This window comes from Glycine max, chromosome 19 (assembly GCF_000004515.6).
Source record: "Glycine max cultivar Williams 82 chromosome 19, Glycine_max_v4.0, whole genome shotgun sequence".
Classification (NCBI taxonomy): Eukaryota; Viridiplantae; Streptophyta; class Magnoliopsida; order Fabales; family Fabaceae; genus Glycine; species Glycine max.
Genome location: NC_038255.2, coordinates 37,636,176 through 37,658,960, shown reverse-complemented (window position 1 = coordinate 37,658,960; position 22,785 = coordinate 37,636,176). Strand labels below are relative to the sequence as shown.

General features: G+C 34.4%; 3 protein-coding genes across 5 annotated transcripts; all 3 read right to left on the bottom strand.

The window, feature by feature from the left end:
* On the bottom strand, positions 1-7,489 carry LOC100810218 (cationic amino acid transporter 4, vacuolar). Of its 2 annotated transcripts, XM_003554000.5 has the most exons (14): positions 7,113-7,488; positions 6,163-6,364; positions 5,841-5,925; positions 4,797-4,937; positions 4,591-4,709; positions 4,404-4,500; positions 3,697-3,869; positions 3,533-3,599; positions 2,418-2,576; positions 2,065-2,314; positions 1,425-1,533; positions 1,061-1,173; positions 424-499; positions 1-334 (listed from the first exon to the last, which is right to left on the bottom strand). In XM_003554000.5, exons 1-14 carry the CDS (start codon positions 7,273-7,275, stop codon positions 178-180), a joined length of 1,911 nt encoding a protein of 636 aa, XP_003554048.1. In that variant the 5' UTR covers positions 7,276-7,488; the 3' UTR covers positions 1-177. The 2 variants fall into 2 exon arrangements, 1 of the variants encoding a protein (XP_003554048.1); XR_001386630.3 differs by lacking the exon at positions 1-334 and having other exon boundaries at positions 1,317-1,533; positions 7,113-7,489.
* Positions 7,490-9,357: 1,868 nt separating this feature from the next.
* Positions 9,358-11,470, bottom strand: LOC102666810 (uncharacterized). Its single transcript, XM_006605133.1, has 2 exons — positions 10,652-11,470; positions 9,358-10,470 (listed from the first exon to the last, which is right to left on the bottom strand). Exons 1-2 carry the CDS (start codon positions 11,468-11,470, stop codon positions 9,358-9,360), a joined length of 1,932 nt encoding a protein of 643 aa, XP_006605196.1.
* A 1,575-nt stretch (positions 11,471-13,045) lies between these two features.
* Positions 13,046-17,710, bottom strand: LOC100809683 (BTB/POZ and MATH domain-containing protein 4). Of its 2 annotated transcripts, none has more exons than XM_006604197.4 (5): positions 16,901-17,710; positions 15,608-15,953; positions 15,191-15,470; positions 13,824-14,107; positions 13,046-13,468 (listed from the first exon to the last, which is right to left on the bottom strand). In XM_006604197.4, exons 1-4 carry the CDS (start codon positions 17,296-17,298, stop codon positions 13,833-13,835), a joined length of 1,299 nt encoding a protein of 432 aa, XP_006604260.1. In that variant the 5' UTR covers positions 17,299-17,710; the 3' UTR covers positions 13,046-13,468; positions 13,824-13,832. The 2 variants fall into 2 exon arrangements, with proteins under 2 accessions (XP_006604260.1, XP_003554047.1); XM_003553999.5 differs by having other exon boundaries at positions 13,829-14,107.
* Positions 17,711-22,785: the final 5,075 nt, after the last annotated feature.

Here is a 22,785-nt window from a genome sequence, read left to right as displayed (position 1 = left end):
TTTAAATAAACAAATAAATAATCATAGTAATCATCCGTCTGATAGCGGAAAGAAAGCATTGGTTTAGAATAGGATATTTACAAATTGGTGTAAGCCATGTAATGTAATATGTCACAATTATGTAACAAATGGATATAGACCTGAAGTGTGGTAACTTTGGTAGCTGCCGTGCAAATACTAGGCAAGATGACTTGCTTGAGATCGATGGATTTCATCAGCATATGCTGAGGGAACATAGATTGCATGCAACAGTGAGCTGTGAGTGCGGCCATAGAACAAGTATACAAGTACTCCTATCAACATCCATACCGAAACTCGCAGCCATGTAGCAACTCTGAAACACAATATACGAGTGATTAGAAGTTGGTACTCATGTCATGCGTGACACAAAAAAGGAGGCATGGTTGTCAAGAGATTTCTCACCCAAGATCGATTAGTAAGTAGGTGTTTATAAGAATACATGCAGCAGGTAAGAATGGAACAAATGGGCAGGCAAAACCTGAAAATACACGGTATCAAAACCATTGGAAAAGATTTTAACCAAATCTTGTATGACATTAAGAGAAGAAATGCAATCAACTAGTATTCAAAATACACTGGATAGCAAGTTTGTAATGATGAAAACTCAATAAAATAATTTAATCATTATTTTGTTGATACTTGCAGATTAGGTAATTATTAGCTGTCAGAGAGGAAACTTCTAAATAAGAACTAGCTACATCATTTGTGGTTCATTCTAAAATGAGTTTAATCAATCCATCAAAGTGTGATGGGCTTAGATATTTAGGCTTTACTTGGATAAACTTTTCCATAAGCACTTACACAGAGAAGAAAATAAGAAGGTAAAATGAATTGAATTTCTCCTACAAGTTAAAATCAACTTCTGCACTTAACTTTTATAGAAGTTCTCTCATCTTACTTCTCCAAAAAGCTAAAGTGCACAAGTTAATTTTAACTTATGAGGGAAGCTCAATTCATTTGTCTTCTTATTTTCTTCTCTTATGAGTGTTTATGGAGAAGTTTATTCAAACAAGACCATAGACTTATCTACTGCACATACCTCCTGAGTGTCCAAAGCTGTGCCTAGTATCATCTTGCTTTACGCAGGCCAGTACAATTGTACTGCACAAAAGAAGAATACCACCCATTCCGCACAACGTTAAGCGCAAAATCCTGAATAGCATCACCAAAAGAGAACTGAAGTAAGGATAAAGCACAACTGATGAATTTGAAGACAATCAAATTGCTAACTCGAACCATTTTTTTTTTCCAAAATGTATACAGTGTGATTTTATACTTATTGAATAGAAATCAACCTAAAATAGCAATTGCAGAGCCATATTCAGTTGAAAAGCATTCCTGAAAACAACACCATTGACCATCCACAACTTCAAAAATAGTGAGGGTTGTCAAAGTAGACAGACCTGGGACACCAGTCAGCTGAAGCCGCACTGGTAACTATGAGAATGCCTATACATAGAAGGGCTATGGTCCATGAAGCAAGTTTCCGCCTAGCTTTCTCATTCTGTTCATCTGTTCAAACAACTCCAAACCCAAGTTTCTTAATTAAATTAGTACATCATAGAAAATGGAGGCAGAGGTTGATACAAAGAAACCAAATATATACCAAAACTTTTTCACAGAAAATTCATTACATAGGTTGAAACTAGGCATGTTCTATGTAAATAAAATTTTAAAATTTACAAGTTTAAGAGAGAGAAGATAGTTAAAAAAAAAACTTCAACAAAATGTTAGCATTAGTAGGCTGTTCTTCATTGGCCTTTCAAGATACTCTTTTGAGCCAATGAGAAAATCCCCAAAGGGACCAAACCATCAAGTTGGGTGGTCCACAATTACAGACCATCATTGTCTCAAATGATTCAGGAGCATTGGTAGATTATTTCTGTCAATGTTCTATTCAGCCTAACTAATTTAGACAGGCAATCATAAACCAATAAAAGGTGTCTTTTATCTACATACAAAAGAAATGTAGATACATCCACCCTATAAATTTTCTTTAAAATTCATTCCAAAAGAAGGACAGAAGATTCAAACAATAATTACCTTTGGTCACTTCTTTTATGATTAAAGGATGCCCAAGCAGAGCCTCTAGGTGACTATTCTCACAATAACTAGCAGGATCTACTGGACTTACGGACCCATCTTCCCCAATATCACCACTAGATTGCCTCAATAATGGATCAGCAGATGTTAGAAGTGAAGATGGAATGGGTACCTCATCAGGTGGCACATATCTGATTATCAAAACTGAAACTGCAACAGTGGTAAATGCAAGCAGTGTTCCCACACTAACCTGTATTCTCAAAGCAATGAATATAACAACAAATTTATGTTTATAATATTATAAGAAAGATGCATATGCCTAGTTACTGTCTTTATTTTACAACTTAACTCACCATCCCTGCTAATTGAGAAACGTCCATAAAGAATGCAAGAGTAGCTGCAAAGACACCAGTGACAATAGTGCTTTTCAAAGGAATCTGTGTGCCTTTATGGATGTCTGAGAAGAAATGAGGCAATAAACCATCCCTAGCCATTGCCATAAAGACGCGTGGCTGCAAAACATATATCCAATGGAAAGATACATTTATCATGTGCAAGAGACAACTTATAATAACTATTATATATCTAGCATATCTAATTCACAGACACATGTATATACAGATTTATACATGATATTCAGGAGTCAACTAAAAGATACCTCTATTAGTTGCTATACATGCTGACACTATAGGATTGCAAAATTAGACATATTCTAGTAAAAGCAGAAAAAACTATACATAAAAATAAAGAAATGGTGACTTTTAGAGTTTCAAAATAAATTGATGCCATGTCATTCCTAAACTTTTGGAGCACACACTAAGCATATGGAAGTCACACAATTTGTAACAAAGACTAAATCTGAGAAACAACACAAAAGATACTGACATACATTTCAACTACCAGCAAGGTAGACGAGAAATGCATTTGAATTGAGTCATGCTTTTGCAAGTCAAAAAATGATCTATATTTCCTTGAGTAGAAATTTGTGTCAAAAATTTGTTTTGAGAAAATGAGAAAAATAGTATGATATGAAGTAAAAAAATAAAAAAACCCTTGAATTACTCTACTGAGGATTAATTTGTTTCCCAATAAGCAGGGATAGTGTCAGAATTTTTTTTTGAAAAAAATGAAAAAGAGTAAATGGATCAACAGCATTTTATATATATAGCAAAGTGATGATTTTAAAAGTTATTTCCAATATTTTTAATATGTGAAGAAGGCAACAGGTAAATCAAATTGCTAAACAAGAGGATAAAATTACTCTACAAGGATTAAAAGAGGCATAGGAAGCTTTCCATTATTGTACTAACAAAATGAGAATAAGATAAATGAGTAAAAAAAAGTAGGGTTTAAATGAAGTTGAAAAGTCATGAAAATTCAAAACCAAAATCTAACAACCATAACTAAGTAAAATGATCAACACTGATGCTAAATAAATAAATTAAATCTTATACACTTGTCTATGTACCTGAGGAAGCACAGAACCCAGCAAACTGGCAAAAAGAGCAGTAACAGCTCCAGTTGTTATTATATACCTGTCAGAGGTAAAATGGAGCTTGAAGCATAATATTCAAGAGACATCCATATATTTGTAGCCTAAACAATTAAATAGTGGGCCACAGCAAACCTTACACTGCCCATTGCATCCCATAGCTAGAAAATGCTGAGGAGATTGGGGTATCAGGGTTCAACTCATAATATGGTACTAAGCCAACAATAACTGCTGCTACAAGCATATACAGAACGCAACATATAGTTAACGCGGTTGATATGCCAATTGGCAAGTCTCGTTGAGGATTTTTTACCTGCATGATGACAAAACAAAAACCTTTGCAAAAGAATCATCAAGCAAATAATGTTATTCACTATAAAAAACAAATTCAAGGCCATGATGCCTTTGAGATACTCAAGCTACTAGACAGAGAAATATTGATATATCCATAACACATGAAAAGAAATAGATATAGATCTTCTAGAAATAATTTGATTCTCATTTTGTTAGTGTTCCATAGAAAGATCAACAAGTAGCCATTCACAAGTGTGTGTGTGTGTGTGTATAAACTTTTAGAAGCAAAGGAACAAAAAAAAAAAAAAAAAAAGCAACGCCAGTGACCATTGTGTTATTAGAATGTGACAGCTTCAAAGGAATACTCCAGTCTAACACTGACTAGAGTAATGAAATTGTTTCACAGTAAGAGTCAGGTTTTTATTCAAAATACTAAATGCATTCTTCAGCAAATAGCAATTCATGTGTTCTTATTTGATGTGCTTTGCATTTAGTTTCTGCTGACACAAATAAGTCATGATTTAAAAGGTCAGTTCCCCCAATGAATATTTACCTCCTCAGCTGTACTGCTCACTGAATCAAAACCAATGTATGAAAAGAAAACTATCGCAGACCCAGCAAACATCCCATTCACTCCATAAGGAAAATACCTGAGATAAAAAGAGAAATTTCAGCAAATATCACAAAAGGTATGTTATAGATCATGAACTGAACAATGCAGACACAAACACACCCATTACCCGCTGGAGAGTTCATATCCAACCCATCCAGACTTGAAGCCTAGATATCCACCAACTAAAATGATGAAAAGCATGACACAGACGTTTACTGTTGTCACAATGGATTGTGCCATTGAACTCTGAAACATTAATGTTAGGAAAAATAGATAAGTAAAAAAGAAAAGAAAAGTGGTGTTTGTGTAAGTATTTTATTTGAGAAGTCATACCTCCTTGATTCCAAGGCACAGGAGTAGGGTAACAAGAAGAATTAATGCAGCTGCACATGGATCAACCACAATTTCAAGACCTGGTAAGGTATGTCGAGCCAAAAATGAAGGTAGGTTGTCCTCTCCACCGAAAAACAAGGCCTGCAATAAGCAAGAACAGAATTAATAGAAAACCATTTTTTTTGTTAAGCAATAGAAAACCAAATTGTTAAGTATGTTGTGCTTATTGGATAAACTATATATGTCACCAATTAGAAAAAATTGAGCCTCCCTAAAGGAAAACATGGTTTTGGCACATGAAGCAACGAAAGCAGATTTCTTTTATTTATTTAAACAATGACAAAGGAGCATAGTTAGGTGTGACTCAAAACAACTCAAAAATAAACAGAGTTAACAATAAAAGGAACAGCAAAAGAAATCTCCTAAATACAACTTGGCATCAACGCATACATACATAAAGTCATTTCTAAAACCTTACAAAACAGCTTAACCTTTTATGTAAGTAATTCTCTAACATTGCATCAAACTTGAAATCATCCCGCCAGTACAAGTTCTCACTGTTAAATTAAATTCCAGCACAAATAATCAGTGGGCCTATGCTTTGTCCACTGTTTCTGCCCAGCATTTTTGAGGAGGAATGATATAAAGTGAGTACTCGGAAGTCCCTTAATAATATAAAATCTTAATATTTGACAGAACTCATCACTTTACACAAGGTCAGCTGAATCCATTTCATTATTCACTGGAGTCAGCATAAAAAATAAAAATAAAAACAAGTAACCCAAACATTTAGTGTTGTTGATTCTCAGAATCACCTTTTCTACCTTGTTACTAAGATCATGTGTTAAAACTCCAAGCAGATCACACATTAAGTTTGCAAATCTAGTAGACCAAGTGAAAATACATTCAGGATACCCATGTCAACCAATACCCAGAACTTGTAATTACTCCTTTTGTACATTCCCAATTACAAAGGTGCAATGAAAATGAAAAAGAATGCAAAGATTCAAGTTTAATAAAAAAGGCAAAAACAATATAACGCACCAGATTTGGGGTTATGCCACGAGCAACAGCCGAAGCACCAATTGTATATTCTAGAATCAGAGACCAACCGACCAACCAAGCAATCCTGAGATCAATAGCAATGTTTAAATCACTAATTCACTGACAATGATCAGAAACAAATAAACAAAACATAACCATTCGCAGTATCAGTTGGCTGCAGAATAAGCATTACATAGTTGTTTTGTACTTCTGTTAATGTTGATAACTTGACAAAATATTTCTTCAACACTCATGAGTGGTTGAATTCAATTAACCATTATAAATTAAGTTTTGTTCCAAAATAGCCAAAATTGTATCTTACCCTTCTCCAATGCATATGTATGTATAATGATAAGCACTCCCCGCAGACGGACACCGACATGCAAGCTCAGCATAGCAAAAAGCTGACAGTCCAGCAGCTATTCCAGCAATGAGAAGTGATATCACAAGTGCTGGTCCTGCTTGCTCTCTAGCAACTGTTCCAATGAGAATATACACTCCAGCTCCTATGGTAGCTCCAACCCCTGATTTTCAAGAACAGTCAATTACCTTTAGGAATGTAAATGTTCGGGAAAAAGAAGCTAAAGCCAACAAACATACACTACTACAACAACAAAGCCTTATCCCACTAGGTAAGGTCAGACACATGGATCATACATGCCATTCTGCATAAGTTAAAAGTTGGCAATTGCACATGTCATGATAACTAGGCCACAATGTTTCTTGATAATAAACAAAAATCAAGTAAACCATCAATTTTATCCTTAATTACCCTACCCTCTGTCTAGAATGTTCCTTAAAAAACAAACAAGCAAACAAACTACTCAAGTAGTCCCAAAAGAATTGCAAATCATGTTAAGAAATCCTCCAAATATTAAAAAACCTTTCAAATTTGTCCCTAATAAAATACACCAATTTCAGGACTTTAGGGGTTACTTAAATACTTCTATTACTTATGGACTATTAAGAAGAGGGAGTGATACTTCAAGGACGAAATTGATGGTTTATTCACCAAAATCATCATGAAGGGCAAAACTAAATTTTTGATACGGGCTAGCTGCATTAACTTTATAAAAAATATAAAGAATAAAAAAGATAAAAGCAAAATCATTGGTTCATAAGTAGTAAGTCATAACAGTCTAACAGACAGAAGCACACACTACAACATCATATATACCGAACATCCACTTAATTCATTCAATCACAGTTACTAGTTTAATTTTTTTTCCTTCTTTTTTGGAAGCCGTGGTATAGAAATAGAACAGTAGTTACCAATTCCAACGAGATCAACAGCTGACAACTTCCTAGCCAATTGACCATGTCTCCTGACATGAACAGAATCAACTTGCTTCCTCCTAATCAAGCTTCCAAAACCCCGCAACCATCTTCCTCCTCCCCCAGAACCAACACCACAATTTTCGTCCTCCACAATCATTATCCAAAATGAAATACAAAGTATTGATTATACTTTTGGGCCAAATTTATTTTGCAGAAAGGAGCGAACTTTGATGAACCCCACAAATTTTGGTGCCCGGAAAAAACCACCCTTTAGGTTCTGCAGAGATAAAGAGACAAGACTGGATCGAACTGAATCAGCAACAACACTTGCGTGTTGCAATGGTGCGAACTAAGAAATATTGTAAATATATAAATGATTGTGTACCTGGCTGCCTGCTAATATATTATAAAATAAACACTGCACCAATAGATTTTTTGTCCCCTTTGAATTTTATTATTAACAACATTCTGTTTCGGATAACTACGCAAATTGATGATAAATAGTTAAAAAATTATTGACAATAAGATATGAATAAATAATATATAGAACAATCGAGAATTTTTTACTGGGTTATTTCATAAAATTAATTACTAAAGTGGATGTGTTTTACAAAATTATTTAACTGTCTTATGTGATATTTGTTACATAAAATGCTGGAGGTACCACTTGGATTTTGTGTTTTTAAAAAAAAAATTGTAAAAATAGATATTTAGTGTTGGACAAACCGATTCTAAAAAGAAAAACTGACACTAAATATATTTATTTTTTAAAAGAAAATTTTATGGTTGATTTATTTATATTTTCATTTTAAACTTATTCATTGTTATTAATAACTATAAAATTGTCGTTTTTTATCTTATTTCTTAATTTTAGGATTTTATAAAATTTTATCATCATTTTTCATATAAAATCATAAAAATAACGAACAATAATAGTGAGTTTAAAAAAATATCACTATTTTTATTTAAAAAAATAGTGAGTTTAATAACAAAAAATAAGAACAATCAAATCAAGCACTGGTGTTTTGAATCAAAATGATGACATGAAATTTAATTATTAAACAAGTATTTATTAATTTTCTTTTTTAAAGTCGACTTGACCAAAAATACCTATTTTCCATACAAGGATGAAGCATAGCAAGGTAAAGTCTCCTGTTGGCTACTCATAAAATGACACTTCTTCTACCGACAAAACATCATCAAAAAAAGAATGAGTCAATCCAATGACATCTCTTGCTAAGACAAACGAAAAATACAAGACATCACTCAAAGTGACATCTCATAAGTCCTAATTGACAAAAATATCCTTATAGATAAATAATTTTATAAAAGATCCATATTAGTAAATACTTTTACCAAATTACTCATTTTGGTAAAAAAAAAAAAAAAGTCAAACAACCAATGAGTAGCTAGCATAGAAGTATTTGTATTAAATAATAATTTTTGAGTTTAAATTTTGAATATATAATTTAATCTTTAAAAAGACAATAAATAAATATTATATGAAAAGATTGAGTACATGTTTTGTGTAAAATGAATTTATACTAATTTTTCAAAACACACGCACCCCTTAACCCCAAGCACATTCATAATTTAGCTTATAAACTTTTAACTAGTTTATAAGCTAATTTGCCAAACACATTATACAATTAGTCTTCACCAGAGACATATGGTGGAAAAAAAAATCCCGAGCAATCATTTATTTTTGTAAACCAAGATTAATTTTAGAAAAAATTAAATAGTTACAAACCAACTCTTGGACATTTACTTTTACCCTTAACTAAACTAACAAGTACATGTTTTGTATAACCATTATAAACAAATGTTGAAACCAATAAGAGATTTGCAAGAACATCCCTACCCTCCCTTTTGCGTTCTGTTTGTGTTAAGTCATTGAATTTGATCTCGAAATTTGTGCCCAACTTAAACTGGAAACCAAACATGTTCTAAATATAATGTTGGAAACTTAACGGATAATATGGGAATTTTGATATTTATAAATTCAATCTATAATTGTTCACTACTTCATTAATATATATTAAAATTATCATTATATATATATATATATATATATATATATATATATATATATATATATATATTTGGAAGGCAAATAATATATATGTATTAAAATAGAAAAAATAGTACAAGAGGTACTGGAATAGATGATACAAAACACCTCTAGTGCTGCCCTCCAAAAAACCCAAGCAAACCCAACTAAAAGGCTAACCCTCTCGAATTAACCGAAGGAATCTGAGATATGAGAAGACCATTGGTTAAAACTAGTGTTAAAACCTTTTTGTCTAGCTTTTAACCAAGACCAAGCTAGGAACAAAGCATCTTCCATGACTTTAGATGGGTCGAAAGGTTTTTCATGGAAAATGAGGAGATTCCTATGCTGCCAAATGGTACTGGTCAGAGCAACCCACCAACCACACCAAGAGCTGTGGTTTATGTGAGCTCCAAAACCATCACAGAATTGCAGAAAATGGTCCACTGGAGTAGCTGGGAGAGGTCCCTGAACCTGAACCCATGTCATCGACTCCCACCACAGGCCTACAATCCTCTTACAATTAAAAAATAAGTGGCCCACCTCCTCCTGATCTAGACCACAGAGGGGACAGACAGTGTCCTGAATGACCACGTTCCTTCTTAAGAGATTAGCTCTAGTAGGGAGCCTGTCTTTAAGAAGCCTCCAAGTGAAAACTGCAGCTTTTGGGGGAATCTTCAATTTCCATAATAAAGTTGAGGATCTCAGATCAAAGGCTGGGGAAGAGGGGGTTATCATGAATTTGTATGCTGACCTCGTGGAATAGACACCACTAGGATCAGCTTTCCAGGTCATGATGTCTTTAACATTTCTCTGAAAATGAAAAGAGCTTATTTCTTCCATAAAATCGACAGCTAGATCACTTTCATGGTCAAACAGGTTCCTTCTCCATTTCAAGTCCCATCTCCATGTATCATGAGAGAAATAGCCCATCATTGAAATAAGGTCAGATTGCTGTCTATTAATTAGAAACAGCTGATTGTATTTCTGTTGTAGAGTAGGACCTTCCCCTAACCACTTATCTTTCCAAAAGCTGACTTTATCCCCATTCCCAACCTTCCAACTCAAGCAATGATGAAAAACATTTTGATCATCCTGGTGATAAAGCTTTCTGAGGTCCCTCCACCAGCTTGAATGCCCTCCTTGAACACGGCTTGACTGAAACTCAGGCCATCCTCCATACTTAGATTTGATAATCCTGACCCAAGGTTGTTGCAGATCAGAAGCTAGGCCCCATATCCACTTCCCCATCAAGGCTATGTTAAATTTAGAGATGTCTCTAATCCCTAGACCCCCTTCAGACTTGGGCAGGCAAACATTCTCCCAATTTACCCAGGAGATTTTCCTATGGTCTTTGTCCCCCCCCCCCCCCTAGGAAATTCCTTTGCAAGGCTACCAAAATATTTACTACCCTTTGTGGGATCTTGAAGAAGGATAATAAGTATATTGGTGCAGCATTAAGGACAGAATTGATTAAAGTTACCTTACCTCCCATAGAAATGTTTTTCTGGGCCCACTTAGATAGTTTAGACTCACATTTTCTGATTAAAGGCTCCCATACAACACTGCTGGAAGGTTTAGCCCCAATTGGAATACCCAAATAGGTGAAAGGGGTTTCCAATTGTCTACAATTCAGAGTTTGTGCTGCTGCAGTGGTCCAAGTAACATCACCCCCTATAACACCAAATTGACTCTTAGCATAATTAATCTTCAAGCCCGAGACCAGTTCATAACCTCTTAGCATGGCCTTCAATACCAAGACATTATCCCATGACGCCTCACCCACAAAAACAGTATCATCTGCATACTGCAGAATATTTGTGGGCTCATATTTCATACCAACCTTGTAGCTGCTATAGAGATTCTTCCGGACTGCTTCCCTCATTAGGCCTGAAATGCCTTCCCCAACTATGTTAAAGAGTAAAGGGGCTAGGGGGTCCCCTTGCCTCAAGCCTCTAGATGGGGTGAACTCCTTTGTAGGGCTGCCATTAATAAGGATAGAAATGGTTGCTGAGTGAAGACAAGCTGAGATCCACTTTCTCCATTTATGACAAAAGCCCAATCTATGCAGCATATAATCCAGGAAAGACCATAAGACTGTGTCATAAGCCTTCTCAAAGTCCACCTTGAAAATCATTGCTGGTTTCTTCCTCCTACAAGCTTCCTCAACCACCTCATTAAGAATCAAAGTGCCATGAAGAATATGTCTGTCTTTAATGAAAGCTGTTTGCCTTTCGTCAATTAAGACAGGTATAACATGTCTCAACCTGTTTGCTAGAAGTTTAGCTATCACTTTATACATGCAGCCTATCAAGGATATTGGTCTATAATCATTTAGGGACTAAGGATGATTAACTTTAGGGATAAGAGCCAAGAAAGAGGCATTGCTGCCTCTAGGGAAACTGCCATTGATATGGAACTCATCCACAAATCTTCTGAACTCTGGTTTCAGCACACCCCAGAATTCCTTAATAAAATTGAAATTAAAACCGTCCGGCCCAGGGCACTTATCTCCACCACAACTCCACACTGCTTCCTTGAGCTCCTGGTCTGAGAAAGGTAAGATCAAACCCTCCCTCTGCCTTTGATCAAGAGAAGGGAATTGAACTCCATCAAGGGTAGGCCTAGAGGGATTCTGCTCAGTAAATCTCTTGAGAAAAAAATCCACAGCTCTTTTCTTCACCTCCTCTGGTTGCTGGACCCACAGACCATCTATGAGAATACCTTGGAGAGCATTATAATTTCTCCTGAAATTGATTACCTTATGAAAGAAAGCCGAGTTGCTGTCACCTTCTTGTAACCACTTTGATCTAGATTTCTGCCTCAATAAAGATTCATAGGCAGTGGAAGCATCCCATAGCTGTTGTTGCAGGGATCTCCTAACCTTGATTTCATCTTCAGACAGAATTCTGGTAGATGCTAAGTCTTCCACATCATTTAGCTTCTGTTGGATTTTCTGAATCTCCTTAGCATTTATGTTCCCATACTCCTGACTCCAATGCTTTATTGCCATTTTCAAGTTTCTCAGCTTGTTCTTAAGCACAATACCACCCCAACCACCTTACTGGTCACTATTCCAAGCCTCTCTCACCATACTGTGATACCCTTTTTGATGAATCCACCAGTCAACTACCCGAAAAGGCTTAGGGCCCCAATCTACCTTTTTAGTTTGCATAATGATGGGACAATGGTCAGAGAAATCCCTTGGTAGATTATATTGGCAGCTATCTGGCCAGGAAAGCAGCCACTAATCCGAGACCAGAAAACGATCAAGCCTGCTTTTCACACTACCATTGGGTCGAATCTAGGTGAAGCTACAGCCAGCACATTTGATTTCCTGCAAATCCATGTCTGATATCCATTGATTAAATTCAGAAATACCCAAAGTGTCAGCAGATCTTTGGGATAGGCTGAGTCTTTCATCTTGGCTTCTAATACTGTTAAAATCCCCCATGAAACACCAAAGGCCAGGGGGATTAGATACCCTCAGTTGTTTCAAATCATCCCACAGTAATCTCTTCCCAGCTAGGTCACAGGGGGCATACACGTTGACGACGAACATTTTCTGATTACTGTTAACACACCTTCCCTCTAGCATTAGGAACTTAGCTCCTTTCACCTTCCTATCCACCAGGAATACTGCATTATTCCACAAGCATAGCAGACCCCCAGCAGCTTGAGATGAGGGGACATAATCCCAAGAAACAGAGGAATCCCTCCATATGGATTGACAAATTCCTTTACTAAAACTTTCTTTTTTGGTATTATATATATATATATATATATATAATATATATATATATTTAACATACAATTATAATAACTATTAGGTTGATAATAATAACTAAACTCATACAATTATAGTTTAACTATTGGGTAGATAAAGCCACATTATATTGATGGTTTAATGGCTATATACAAGTCTAATTTGATCCATAGGTTTCACAATTCACAAGGATGAAGATTCCCACGGTGTAAAGCTACAGCAATCATAAATGAGTTGTCCTGTGTTCAGCAAACGGGGTGTACAACCTCCAACCCTAAAAGAGAAAAGATCTATAGATACAACCAAAGGTAACCAAGAACTTTTGTTTTGTCACTTCATCTCATTTTGTTAACTTGCTAGCATTCATTGATGTTAAAAGATACATCACTAACGTTACAAGATGAATCTACTATTCGCAACCAGTCAACCACTATCCCCCGTTAAAAGAAAAGAAAAACAACACTGCATGCAATGGAGGAATCCCTGCAGGTTGGTCCTGTACAAATGACACGTTAACTTCTCCCAACGGAATCCCTGCATAGAATGATTTATGGTTCTCGTCATTTTTGAATTGAATAGAACTTTGAAGAAACAAGACAAGATCAGATTATAGCCCGAAAATAAATTTCTTCATGTAATACAAACACCAAGTAAAGCAAGGCCAGTTTCTTCATGAAAATGTTCCCAACAAACTTTCATACAATGATCAATGTTATTACTTATTGCTGCCACTACATCCTTGTAATCATATTATCAAAGAAAAACAGTATTTATAAGACATATTACAATGGCGGTAGTATCTCAGCCTTCTTTCTTTACATTGTTAATCTTATCCCTGCAGTAGTAACTTTTAATCTACCATTTAAGCCTAACAGACAAATGATGGTACCTTACCTTGTCAGGCTTCTTGCCCTGGACTCCTATCATTGTTGTTAACACCATCCGAAAGGTGAACCCATAAGCTTTGACTTCTTTCAACACCATTTTCCCAGGTTTGTTGTCTTACACTCCTATCATTGGTGTCACCACCATCAGAAAATTGAGCCCACACACTTCGACACTTTCCTTCTCCACTAAATTCCTCCTCGCATCCAGCCACAGTCTTTAGCAGTTCTGATTGCAGCAAGGGACAATTTTCCTTAAGATACTCAAAACCATCAGATTGCATCACAGCTGCAGGCCAGAATAAAGAAACAATGAGACTCAACACCTATACATCTGAGGTCTCGGCTTGATCATTTAATGATGTTTAGGTTATATTGAAAATGGAAGTCCTAGAAGACAAATTTAGGGAGAGCATATTTGATTGAAAAATGTAGGGAGCACAAATGGACATGCAATTATGCATACAATTACAAATTTGGGAGGTACATATTACTAGTAACTACAGACTACAGAGCAAATACAACTGGAGTGGCTGAATCAACCTTCTTTCTTGGATCCATTTTATGAATGATACATCTTTATTAGATTGAGAAGACTGTTGAGTGGCCATCAATTAAATTCAGAATAAAAAGTATGAGGTGAAGTACAATAAAGAAATCTAGAGATAGGCTTTTCAACAGAATTCCCGAGGTAGAGCATTGAAAATTAGGAAATGCAAGACATAGATGATACTCATGATAGAAACTAAATTTGGTGCCTCCGCAATCTTTTCTCATTATTAAATGGGTCAAAATATGTCTGTACATTCAGCTCAAAAAAATATGGGAATTATACAATCACTCAATGTAAGGAACTTACTTTTCCAGAAAAGGACACTTCCTCAATTATCACAGGAACAAAAAAAAAAAATCTTCAATCACAGTCGTCTATCAAATATCAGTAAAACAAATAAGATGTAGGATAGGTGGAAAAGATGAGGGTGTGTCTCTTGTTACTTGTTCCTTTTTTACACTAAGTAAAAGCATTTACATTTTTGGAAGATGGATAATCTTTATTTTCTTGTAGACAATGGATAAAATCATTAATTATTTGTTATGAAGGAGACTTAATCAAGATTCAAGATAGAGGGTGCTGCTTCACATGTTAATAATACTGGGAATTAAAACCTAATACAACCAAGTTTGCCAGTGGTGAAAATTTGCAGCAACCTGAGAAAGAATGAGTTTGTTTATGTGTAGCGTGTATGATCCAGTGGTTTTGTCAAATAACAAATAATGTGGACACCAAAATGATGAGGATGTATAACTAAAAAGTGCCTGACTATGGATTCAAGTGTAGATTTGGGTGGGAGAGTTGAGCAGGAAAACTCACCGACAAGGTTTTCAGCAGAAAATTGTAGACAGACAGACTTCAATTCTGTTGCACGATAACGATCAGCAAGAGCCAGAATATAGGCAACAGAATCTATAGAGATGTCTTTGCAAAGTACAGACTCACACATCAGCTTAAGTCTTGGCAAACCATACTTTTCTGCAGCAGCTAACAACTTTGCTGCAAATGATTCAGAAACCGAAGGCAAGAATGATGAACGTGACATAAAGAGCTCTTCATCATCTATTAGAGTGTCTCTATAAATAAAATGAAGCAAAGCCTGCTCAACAATAAGACACAAAACATTAGACAACCAAGCAAATAATATACCACACTGAAACTGAATTAATTAGCATGTATGTTGAAAATAACTTCAAAAGGATAGAGAGAAAAGGGCATTTTTAATTAATGTACTACCTTGAAAACCTTTGGTTCCATGTCAGTAACAACTATGTCATGATCATCCTCCTCCATCCCATTGAAAAACTCAGTTTCAAATGCAGTTGACCGAGCTGCCAAAACAAGCTTATGTGCATGAAACCTTTCTCCACCGACAGAGAAAGTAACATCTGATCCCTCCTCATTCTCTAACAGCATCCCGAAATGTGCCCCAATATCAGACTCGGGAACCTGTATTGTGTTTAACTTGGAACAATCAATGGACGACACCACAACACCAACAGTGCAGTTTATCTTCAAGCAGTCGTCTTTGAGGAAAGTTGACGCCTCAAGTTGAGCCCGTTTGAAAAATCTCTTATACCCCCTAACACACAACCAGTGCATTATTGATCACTCCATAACACACATCACAAAAGCCGATAAAACAGCTAATAAGACATCCTAAGCATATCACAAAAATCAGAGGGCTCTCATTGGCGTGTTAGAATATGCAAATCATCAACTAATAGCATTAAACTCATTATTTTAGGGTAAAATACGTTTTTGGTATGTGAAAGTATCTCGAATTTTGGCTTTACTCCTTATAACATTTTTAGTCCCTATATTTTATCAGAAACACAGCCATATCACTTTTTCTAAACAGGGAGTTAAATTATACAAGGACTAAAACCAAATTTTGAGATATTTTCAAGGACAAAAAGCATATTGAACCGTTTATTTTTTTAAAAGGAGAAACTATCAAGAAAGAACATATATCAAGATTCGTCTGACTGTTTCAAACGCTTAATGTTGATGATAACTTGTCGTATTCTCCCAAGTGTGCTGGCTTTGGTGGTATTGTCCGGGATAGTATGGGTCAGTGGGTTTATAACTTTGCAGGCTACATTTGGACATTATGATATTACATTTGCAACAAAGCTCATGGGAATTTACAAAAGGCCTCAAAACTAGTTTGGGAATTGGTGTATCAAAAGGTTTTCCAACTCTGCTTATGGCATATCATCATCGATAAACCATCCAAGCCAATAGCACCACCACTATGCAGGCATCATTAGAACTATCCAAGACATTCTGAGATTGCAATTGAGTTGTGCAACTTAACCACACTCTTTTGCTTTCTTTCCTTATGCACCAAAAACACATCTACCATGTCATTCAGAGCCATGCAGGAACTACCAAAAGAGATATCAGAGTTAAAATTAAAGAGTAGAAAGATCATATTACTCTCGATTTCACCGTCCCTTGAAAACATAACCATTCAATCTAACCCTAACCCTAAACTACAAAGAAAGCGTTGACGCACAAACTAACCACATGCTGCCGCGATACTTGAGAGTGTAGGGCCCGCTCTCGAGCGAGCGATCGAAGTGGCTGTGAACCTTGTGCTTACCATTCCCGCTCTGGTCGAGCAGCGTGAGCTCGAACAGAGCGCGGACGTCGGTGCCCTCGGAGGCGAGGGCGATGAAGACGGAGACGTAGGCGGAGTTGTCCTCGGGGTTCTTGCCGTCCGGGTAGAAGTATATCGCCCACTGGTACCCTCCCACCGTGAACGTCTCGCTGGCGATGTGTTTCCCCACTCCGATCCCCTTCGCCAGGGAGTATCCCTTTATCACGAACTTGTGCGACCCGTTCACCGTCTCCGTCACCGACCGCGAACTCGTCCGCGACGCCAGCACGCCGCCGCCGTTGCTCCTGCTCGCGGTGTGCATCTCACGCGCGATGGTGGTGGTGGTGGTGGTGGTGGTGGTCAATCAACCCGATCCGCGTGAACAGACCATGTACGGACGGGGTTTCTCGCGAAACGGAGGTTTCTTTTTCTCCCGGGAAAGTGAAGGGAAATGGATCTGCGCGAGATAGATAGATGATTTGTTGTTGGTTTGGTTCTAATCTAATCTAGTTTTGGCTTTCCTTCAACTTTTTTTTGTTTTTTACTTGAAACGTAAATAGTATAGAGAAAGAGGAGGAATGAAATGAAACGAAACTAATGATTTGAAGATATTTTCTTTTCTTTTCTTTTATTAGTTTGATCTGATCTTGATTCTTCAATGTTCCACGGGCACGGGATAGATCGATGATGAACGGAACCAATTTCAACTTAATTCGAAACTTGATCTCACAATTCTTTTGTTTAACTAATCAAATAAATTGAACTTAAATAAGTCAAATAAACGAGTTGACCTACTTGAGTTAAATATAACTTGATTTCATTGATTTCTGAACCAGTTTAATTTATATCTATCTATTTATTTATATATTAAATGCTTTATATTACTAAATTGATATAATTATTTTTTAATTAATTTAATATTATTTTATATAAGAAATAAATAAAAACATGTAAAATAATTATAAATTTAACATATATATTAATTAATATATTCACATTATTAAATTGATATAATTAATTTTTTTTAATTAATTTCAAATTAATTTTATTTTTGGATAAAATAAATAAAAATATGTAAAAATAACTTTAATTTTAAATCATATAAAATTTGAGATGTTCACAATTCAATTTAAAAATAAAGATTCATATTAAATTTGAGTGAAATTTAAAACTAAATCAAACTCTACTCATTTACAACTTTAGTTTTCGTCCCAAAAAGTATCATCGACTTCTAGGTCTTATGATGTCCTCCCACAAGATTGACAAATAAAATATACATGAACTTAAATGATTTTTTAGTTCCATAAAATAGATTTTTTTAGTTCTTGTATATTTAAAATCTTTATTTGTTCAAGAACAACATTAGACTAGTTAATGGAAAGGGATTGAATTGTGTACGTATACTTTTTAAATATTTTTTTTAAAAAAGTGTAGAGAATGAAGACATATATTGTGCTTTAGTTTCAATGATATGTTATGTAATTTGTAAAAGCTCAAGTTAGAATGAATTCTAACCTAACTAGGATATATGATTATTACTTTATATGTTCGAATATGTGTGATGCATCATAGGTTAGAAATGCATTTCAGTTTTTCCATATTGATATTTTAGTAAAGATCCATGGCTATATATTGTTAAGGATTGAATCAAGACGAAAACTGTTTTGAAAATTCTTAAGTTTTCAATCTAAGAACAATATATTAATCGATTATCTCGGGCTCTAATTTTCATAATTGCTTAAGGCTGGTAGATGATATTTAATTATCAACTTAAGATAATCAATTATTTAGTTTTGAAGCACAATCAAATTCTCACAGTAAATCAATTATTTGGAAAAATAATTAATTATAATGTTCTTCATGATACTCAAGTGTTGATAAGAACAAATTAATCGATTATTTCTAGTATATAATTGATTATTTTTGTTCAAGGTCTATAAAAATAAATTTTTTGAAGATTCTCATGTGTGATACTCATTTTTTTATTACACATAAATTTTCACTAAGAGAACTTAAAGACCTTGTGTGTCATCACCCTTAATTTATTTTTTTCTTACCTTGAAGAATCAATTGATCTTTGTCATGAAAGAGAAGCTAAAATTGTATAGGAAGTGCATCATTTTCATATATTTCACTTATCATTCTTTCCTATTTCTTTGCATATAATAAGTTTGTTCTTGAGTGGGTTACTACATGTTAGCATTTTTCTTGATAGATTTTTGAAAAGTTGTGCATGTGTAATTTCATGTGCACTTGAGTTTGTATGTAAATCATTGATATTGCTTAGTTAATATTTTAAACTTAGGTTGTTTTGGATACAACTTGGACGTAGATATTATTTTTTATCCGTAAGAATTAAAGACGGTTTACAATAATTCAGACATTCTGATCAACCAATTGAAGCTTGGATCCCGTTTACATATGCTTCCTATTTAATGGGCAGTTACATTCTTGTTTGAGTGGGATTTATAACATTTATTTCTTTTTCTCTTGATTGGTTATTATTATTTTCTTAATTTTCTCTTGCAATGAGAAATAATAATTGTCGCAGGGGATCCAAGAGAAAATTAAGAAAATGTGGAGTATTTCTCGTTACAAAATCAAATTTTGCTTATTGATGAAACCAGAAATTTGCTTTTGTCCATATCTCTTAAACTGTACCTGTGATATTCTTAATTGTATTTTCCATTTCAAATAAAAAGCTCAATAGGATATTATAATCTTTGGTTTAGTTCTTTCTATATAACTTTGAATAATAACACTTTTCTTATTCATGTGATTGTAAGTTTTTATGCCTATCAAATGCTTATACAATAAAAATATTTTCTATAATATTTTAATATAAATCAAGCATTCTCTTATAAGTTTTTATCCTTTTTGATATAAAAAAAGGACTAAGTAAGGTTTTATCTCATCAAATTTATTTATTAAGCGTGATAAAAATAGTTAGCGCAATTTATATCTCAGAATGAAAGAACTGTGGAGATTCATCACTTGGATAAAGTTCTGCCTCAAGTTTGTGGCAGTGTCTTTATTCATGTTCAGCATGGACCTTATTTGTTGTTCGACAATGAACAACGAAGGCAGAGCGGCACCAAATCCACGACTCCAAAATCTGAATGCACCAGCACTGTAATCATTAATTATTTTTTGTTGTTGCGTACGTTATTGTATGAGGTTGTTTCATAAATTCATAAAAGATGCTTTTTTTAAGAGGATAAAAATCAGAGGTAGTTCCTTATATATATTTTATATGGTTCTTCTCACTGGAAATTGGTCAGTTCATTAGTGGAGAGGCACCAATGCACCATCACGAGCATTTCCATTTGATGTGTTGAAACCATTCTTTACTGATTAACTGGATCATATCAAATGCAAGTTTATCTTTCACTGTAGATAGCACTAGATCGAAGGGCAAATAGGATACTATAAAGACTAAAACTCTGTCTTTCCCCCTCTTCCTAATCCTATTCCAAATGAACCAAATGTTTTTATTTCTTTAAAAATTTTATTCTAAGTTTCTGAAACATTTTTTACATTTTTACTCATGCAGCATGAAAGGTTCAATTTTGAAACCTGAGATAAATAGGTGGCTTAATAGCTTTGAGAAGGATAAGTCTACAAAAGTGATGGAACAAGGGTAGGTCAAATTCATAACAGCACATTCGGTTGTTTTCTTTCTTTTTTTTTTACTGGCACATTCGGCTGTTATTTCTGAACATTTCGTGACAAAATATTGCGTGGTGGTTGTGCATCCATCCATGAATCTATCTACCGAGTTATTTGATGCAATTCAAGATAGAGTTGTTAGAGACTTAATTAGAGCTTTGTTTTCAATCAATTGTTTCTTCACTATTTAGACCACAACACCCTTTTTTGATTCTAATGCTTCTTAGTATTTTTTGTATGTATATGATTTTTATATAGTGTTGTATTTTATACATGCCATAATAGTATTTTGATTCCCAATTGTTTATCTTTAGTATACAGTGTGTACTTGATCAGTTGCAGTGCATGCGATGGTTCTCCTTAATGCATTTTCAAATGAAATGGAAGATATATAGGATAAAGCCAAAGCTTTTCATCTTCAATGATAGTTGACTTGTAAATTTTACATGGCTCAAAGAAAGAAAACAAATTTCCCAAAAGGTTATCAATATAAAAACTTGAAATAGATAAATGAATGGAGACTATATTTTGATTGAGTTGTCATTTTTAGATACTTGGTAAGCAAAATCGTATGCACACAATCTTTATTTATTTATTTTTTTTATTACATCATATCACTTATCATATTTACCCATTCACTTTCCTCTCTCTATGTATATTCGCATGAGATGTTTCATGAATAATTTTTATTATGATTTCAATGATATCTTTTAAATATTGTTATAAATAAATTAAAGTTAGTGTAATAAAAATGTGGACACACAAGCATAAGTATTTGTATTTTTGCTAATATTTATAAAAAGGGTACTTTCTTTCACATTCTAGAGTGTTTTTCCGTTTTTCTTTTCTCATTGAGTTCTTGGGGTTATCTTACAAAAATACTTGTCAATTTTGTTGCCCAAATTTTACATGTCTCAAGTTTATCTTGTTCTTGACATATATACTCATGAGTTTGTTATTGATCGTTGTTAGTAATCATTTTGAAATTTGTGAGTTCATAATTGACAATCAATCATGATTTTGAACAGTGGAAACAACAAAAGATTTTTTCACCAACAATTCAAGCTTATAACGCAAAGTTATACAATCAAGTATTCTTTGTCACTAGATCTCTTAAGACTTTCACAAAAAAATGAAGGTTTGCTCGATAATTCAATTGAATGTGGATATGAAACTTAAGCGTAGACAAAAAGCTTTGTTTTCAAAGAACATTAAAATGAAAAGCTTAGAAGATCAAGTTTACAAAATTGTTTAATTTCGTGTCATATCTGATTTTTTCTTTGAAGACTTCTATATATAAGCTGGTAAGAAAATATTTTCCATTGAAAGATGGCTTATTCTTGAGCTTCGGTAAATGGCAGGTAGACATGGCAATGGGGTGGGGATGAGTATTGTTTCTCCAATCCCCGCCCCCGACTCCCCAATATGTTCTCATACCTGTACCCGATATCCTATAGGTTAAAATTTATTATCCCATCCTCATACCGGTCGAGTATCGGGTATCCCCGATCCCGTCTCGTACCCGATTCAAATTAGAAAAATATTTTTTTTGTAAAGAAAATATTAAAAATTTGATTTTAGAAAAAATAAATTGATTGTTTAACATTTATTTTTAACTACTTGTCAATAAATTTATTATAGCGCATGTGTCTACAAAAATCGTTAAGAAAAGAATATTAAATTATGTAAAAATTCTAAAATAAAATTAACAAGTAATAAAAATTCTAGGCCTTTTGATTAAATTATGCAAAAATTCTAAAAATTTTAAGTGGTGGGGCAAGTCCGGGTTCGGGGTCGGGATGAGTATAGTAATCTCATATTCATACTCGTACTCGACTTTTGATTATCAGGAAAAACTCGAACCACCCGATACATGTTCTTGTGCACCTACATGCTTAACTCATAGGTGTTTCTATTCACACCAAATTTTTTGTTCTTCCCACCTACATCTTTTTCAAAAACAGGCAAAAAGACACTCTTGACCTCCCTTCATTTTCCTACAACTCACGAAAAAACTTTTTCTATTTTTAGAGTCAACATAATTGTAATTTCATTTTATATTCATACCGACATATTTCTTACCTCATTCATTAAGCTTGGTCATACTAACAGTATTTGTTGAATACAAAGGCCTTTGAGC

What these genes read in the sequence shown, in the direction of transcription:
- LOC100809683 (XM_006604197.4), bottom strand. Translation starts at nt 17,298, where the DNA reads ATGCACACCGCGAGCAGGAGCAACGGCGGCGGCGTGCTGGCGTCGCGG. An exon ending in AAGTATCGCGGCAGCATGTG is followed by an intron (nt 15,954 to 16,900) that starts GTTAGTTTGTGC and finishes GTTGTGTGTTAG; the next exon opens with GGGGTATAAGAGATTTTTCA. An exon ending in TGGAACCAAAGGTTTTCAAG is followed by an intron (nt 15,471 to 15,607) that starts GTAGTACATTAA and finishes ATTGTTGAGCAG; the next exon opens with GCTTTGCTTCATTTTATTTA.
- LOC102666810 (XM_006605133.1), bottom strand. Translation starts at nt 11,470, where the DNA reads ATGTATAAAGTGATAGCTAAACTTCTAGCAAACAGGTTGAGACATGTT. An exon ending in ACATTTCTATGGGAGGTAAG is followed by an intron (nt 10,471 to 10,651) that starts GTAACTTTAATC and finishes TGCCTGCCCAAG; the next exon opens with TCTGAAGGGGGTCTAGGGAT.
- LOC100810218 (XM_003554000.5), bottom strand. Translation starts at nt 7,275, where the DNA reads ATGATTGTGGAGGACGAAAATTGTGGTGTTGGTTCTGGGGGAGGAGGA. An exon ending in GGATATGAACTCTCCAGCGG is followed by an intron (nt 4,501 to 4,590) that starts GTAATGGGTGTG and finishes TTTTTATCTCAG; the next exon opens with GTATTTTCCTTATGGAGTGA. An exon ending in TGAGCAGTACAGCTGAGGAG is followed by an intron (nt 3,870 to 4,403) that starts GTAAATATTCAT and finishes GTCATCATGCAG; the next exon opens with GTAAAAAATCCTCAACGAGA.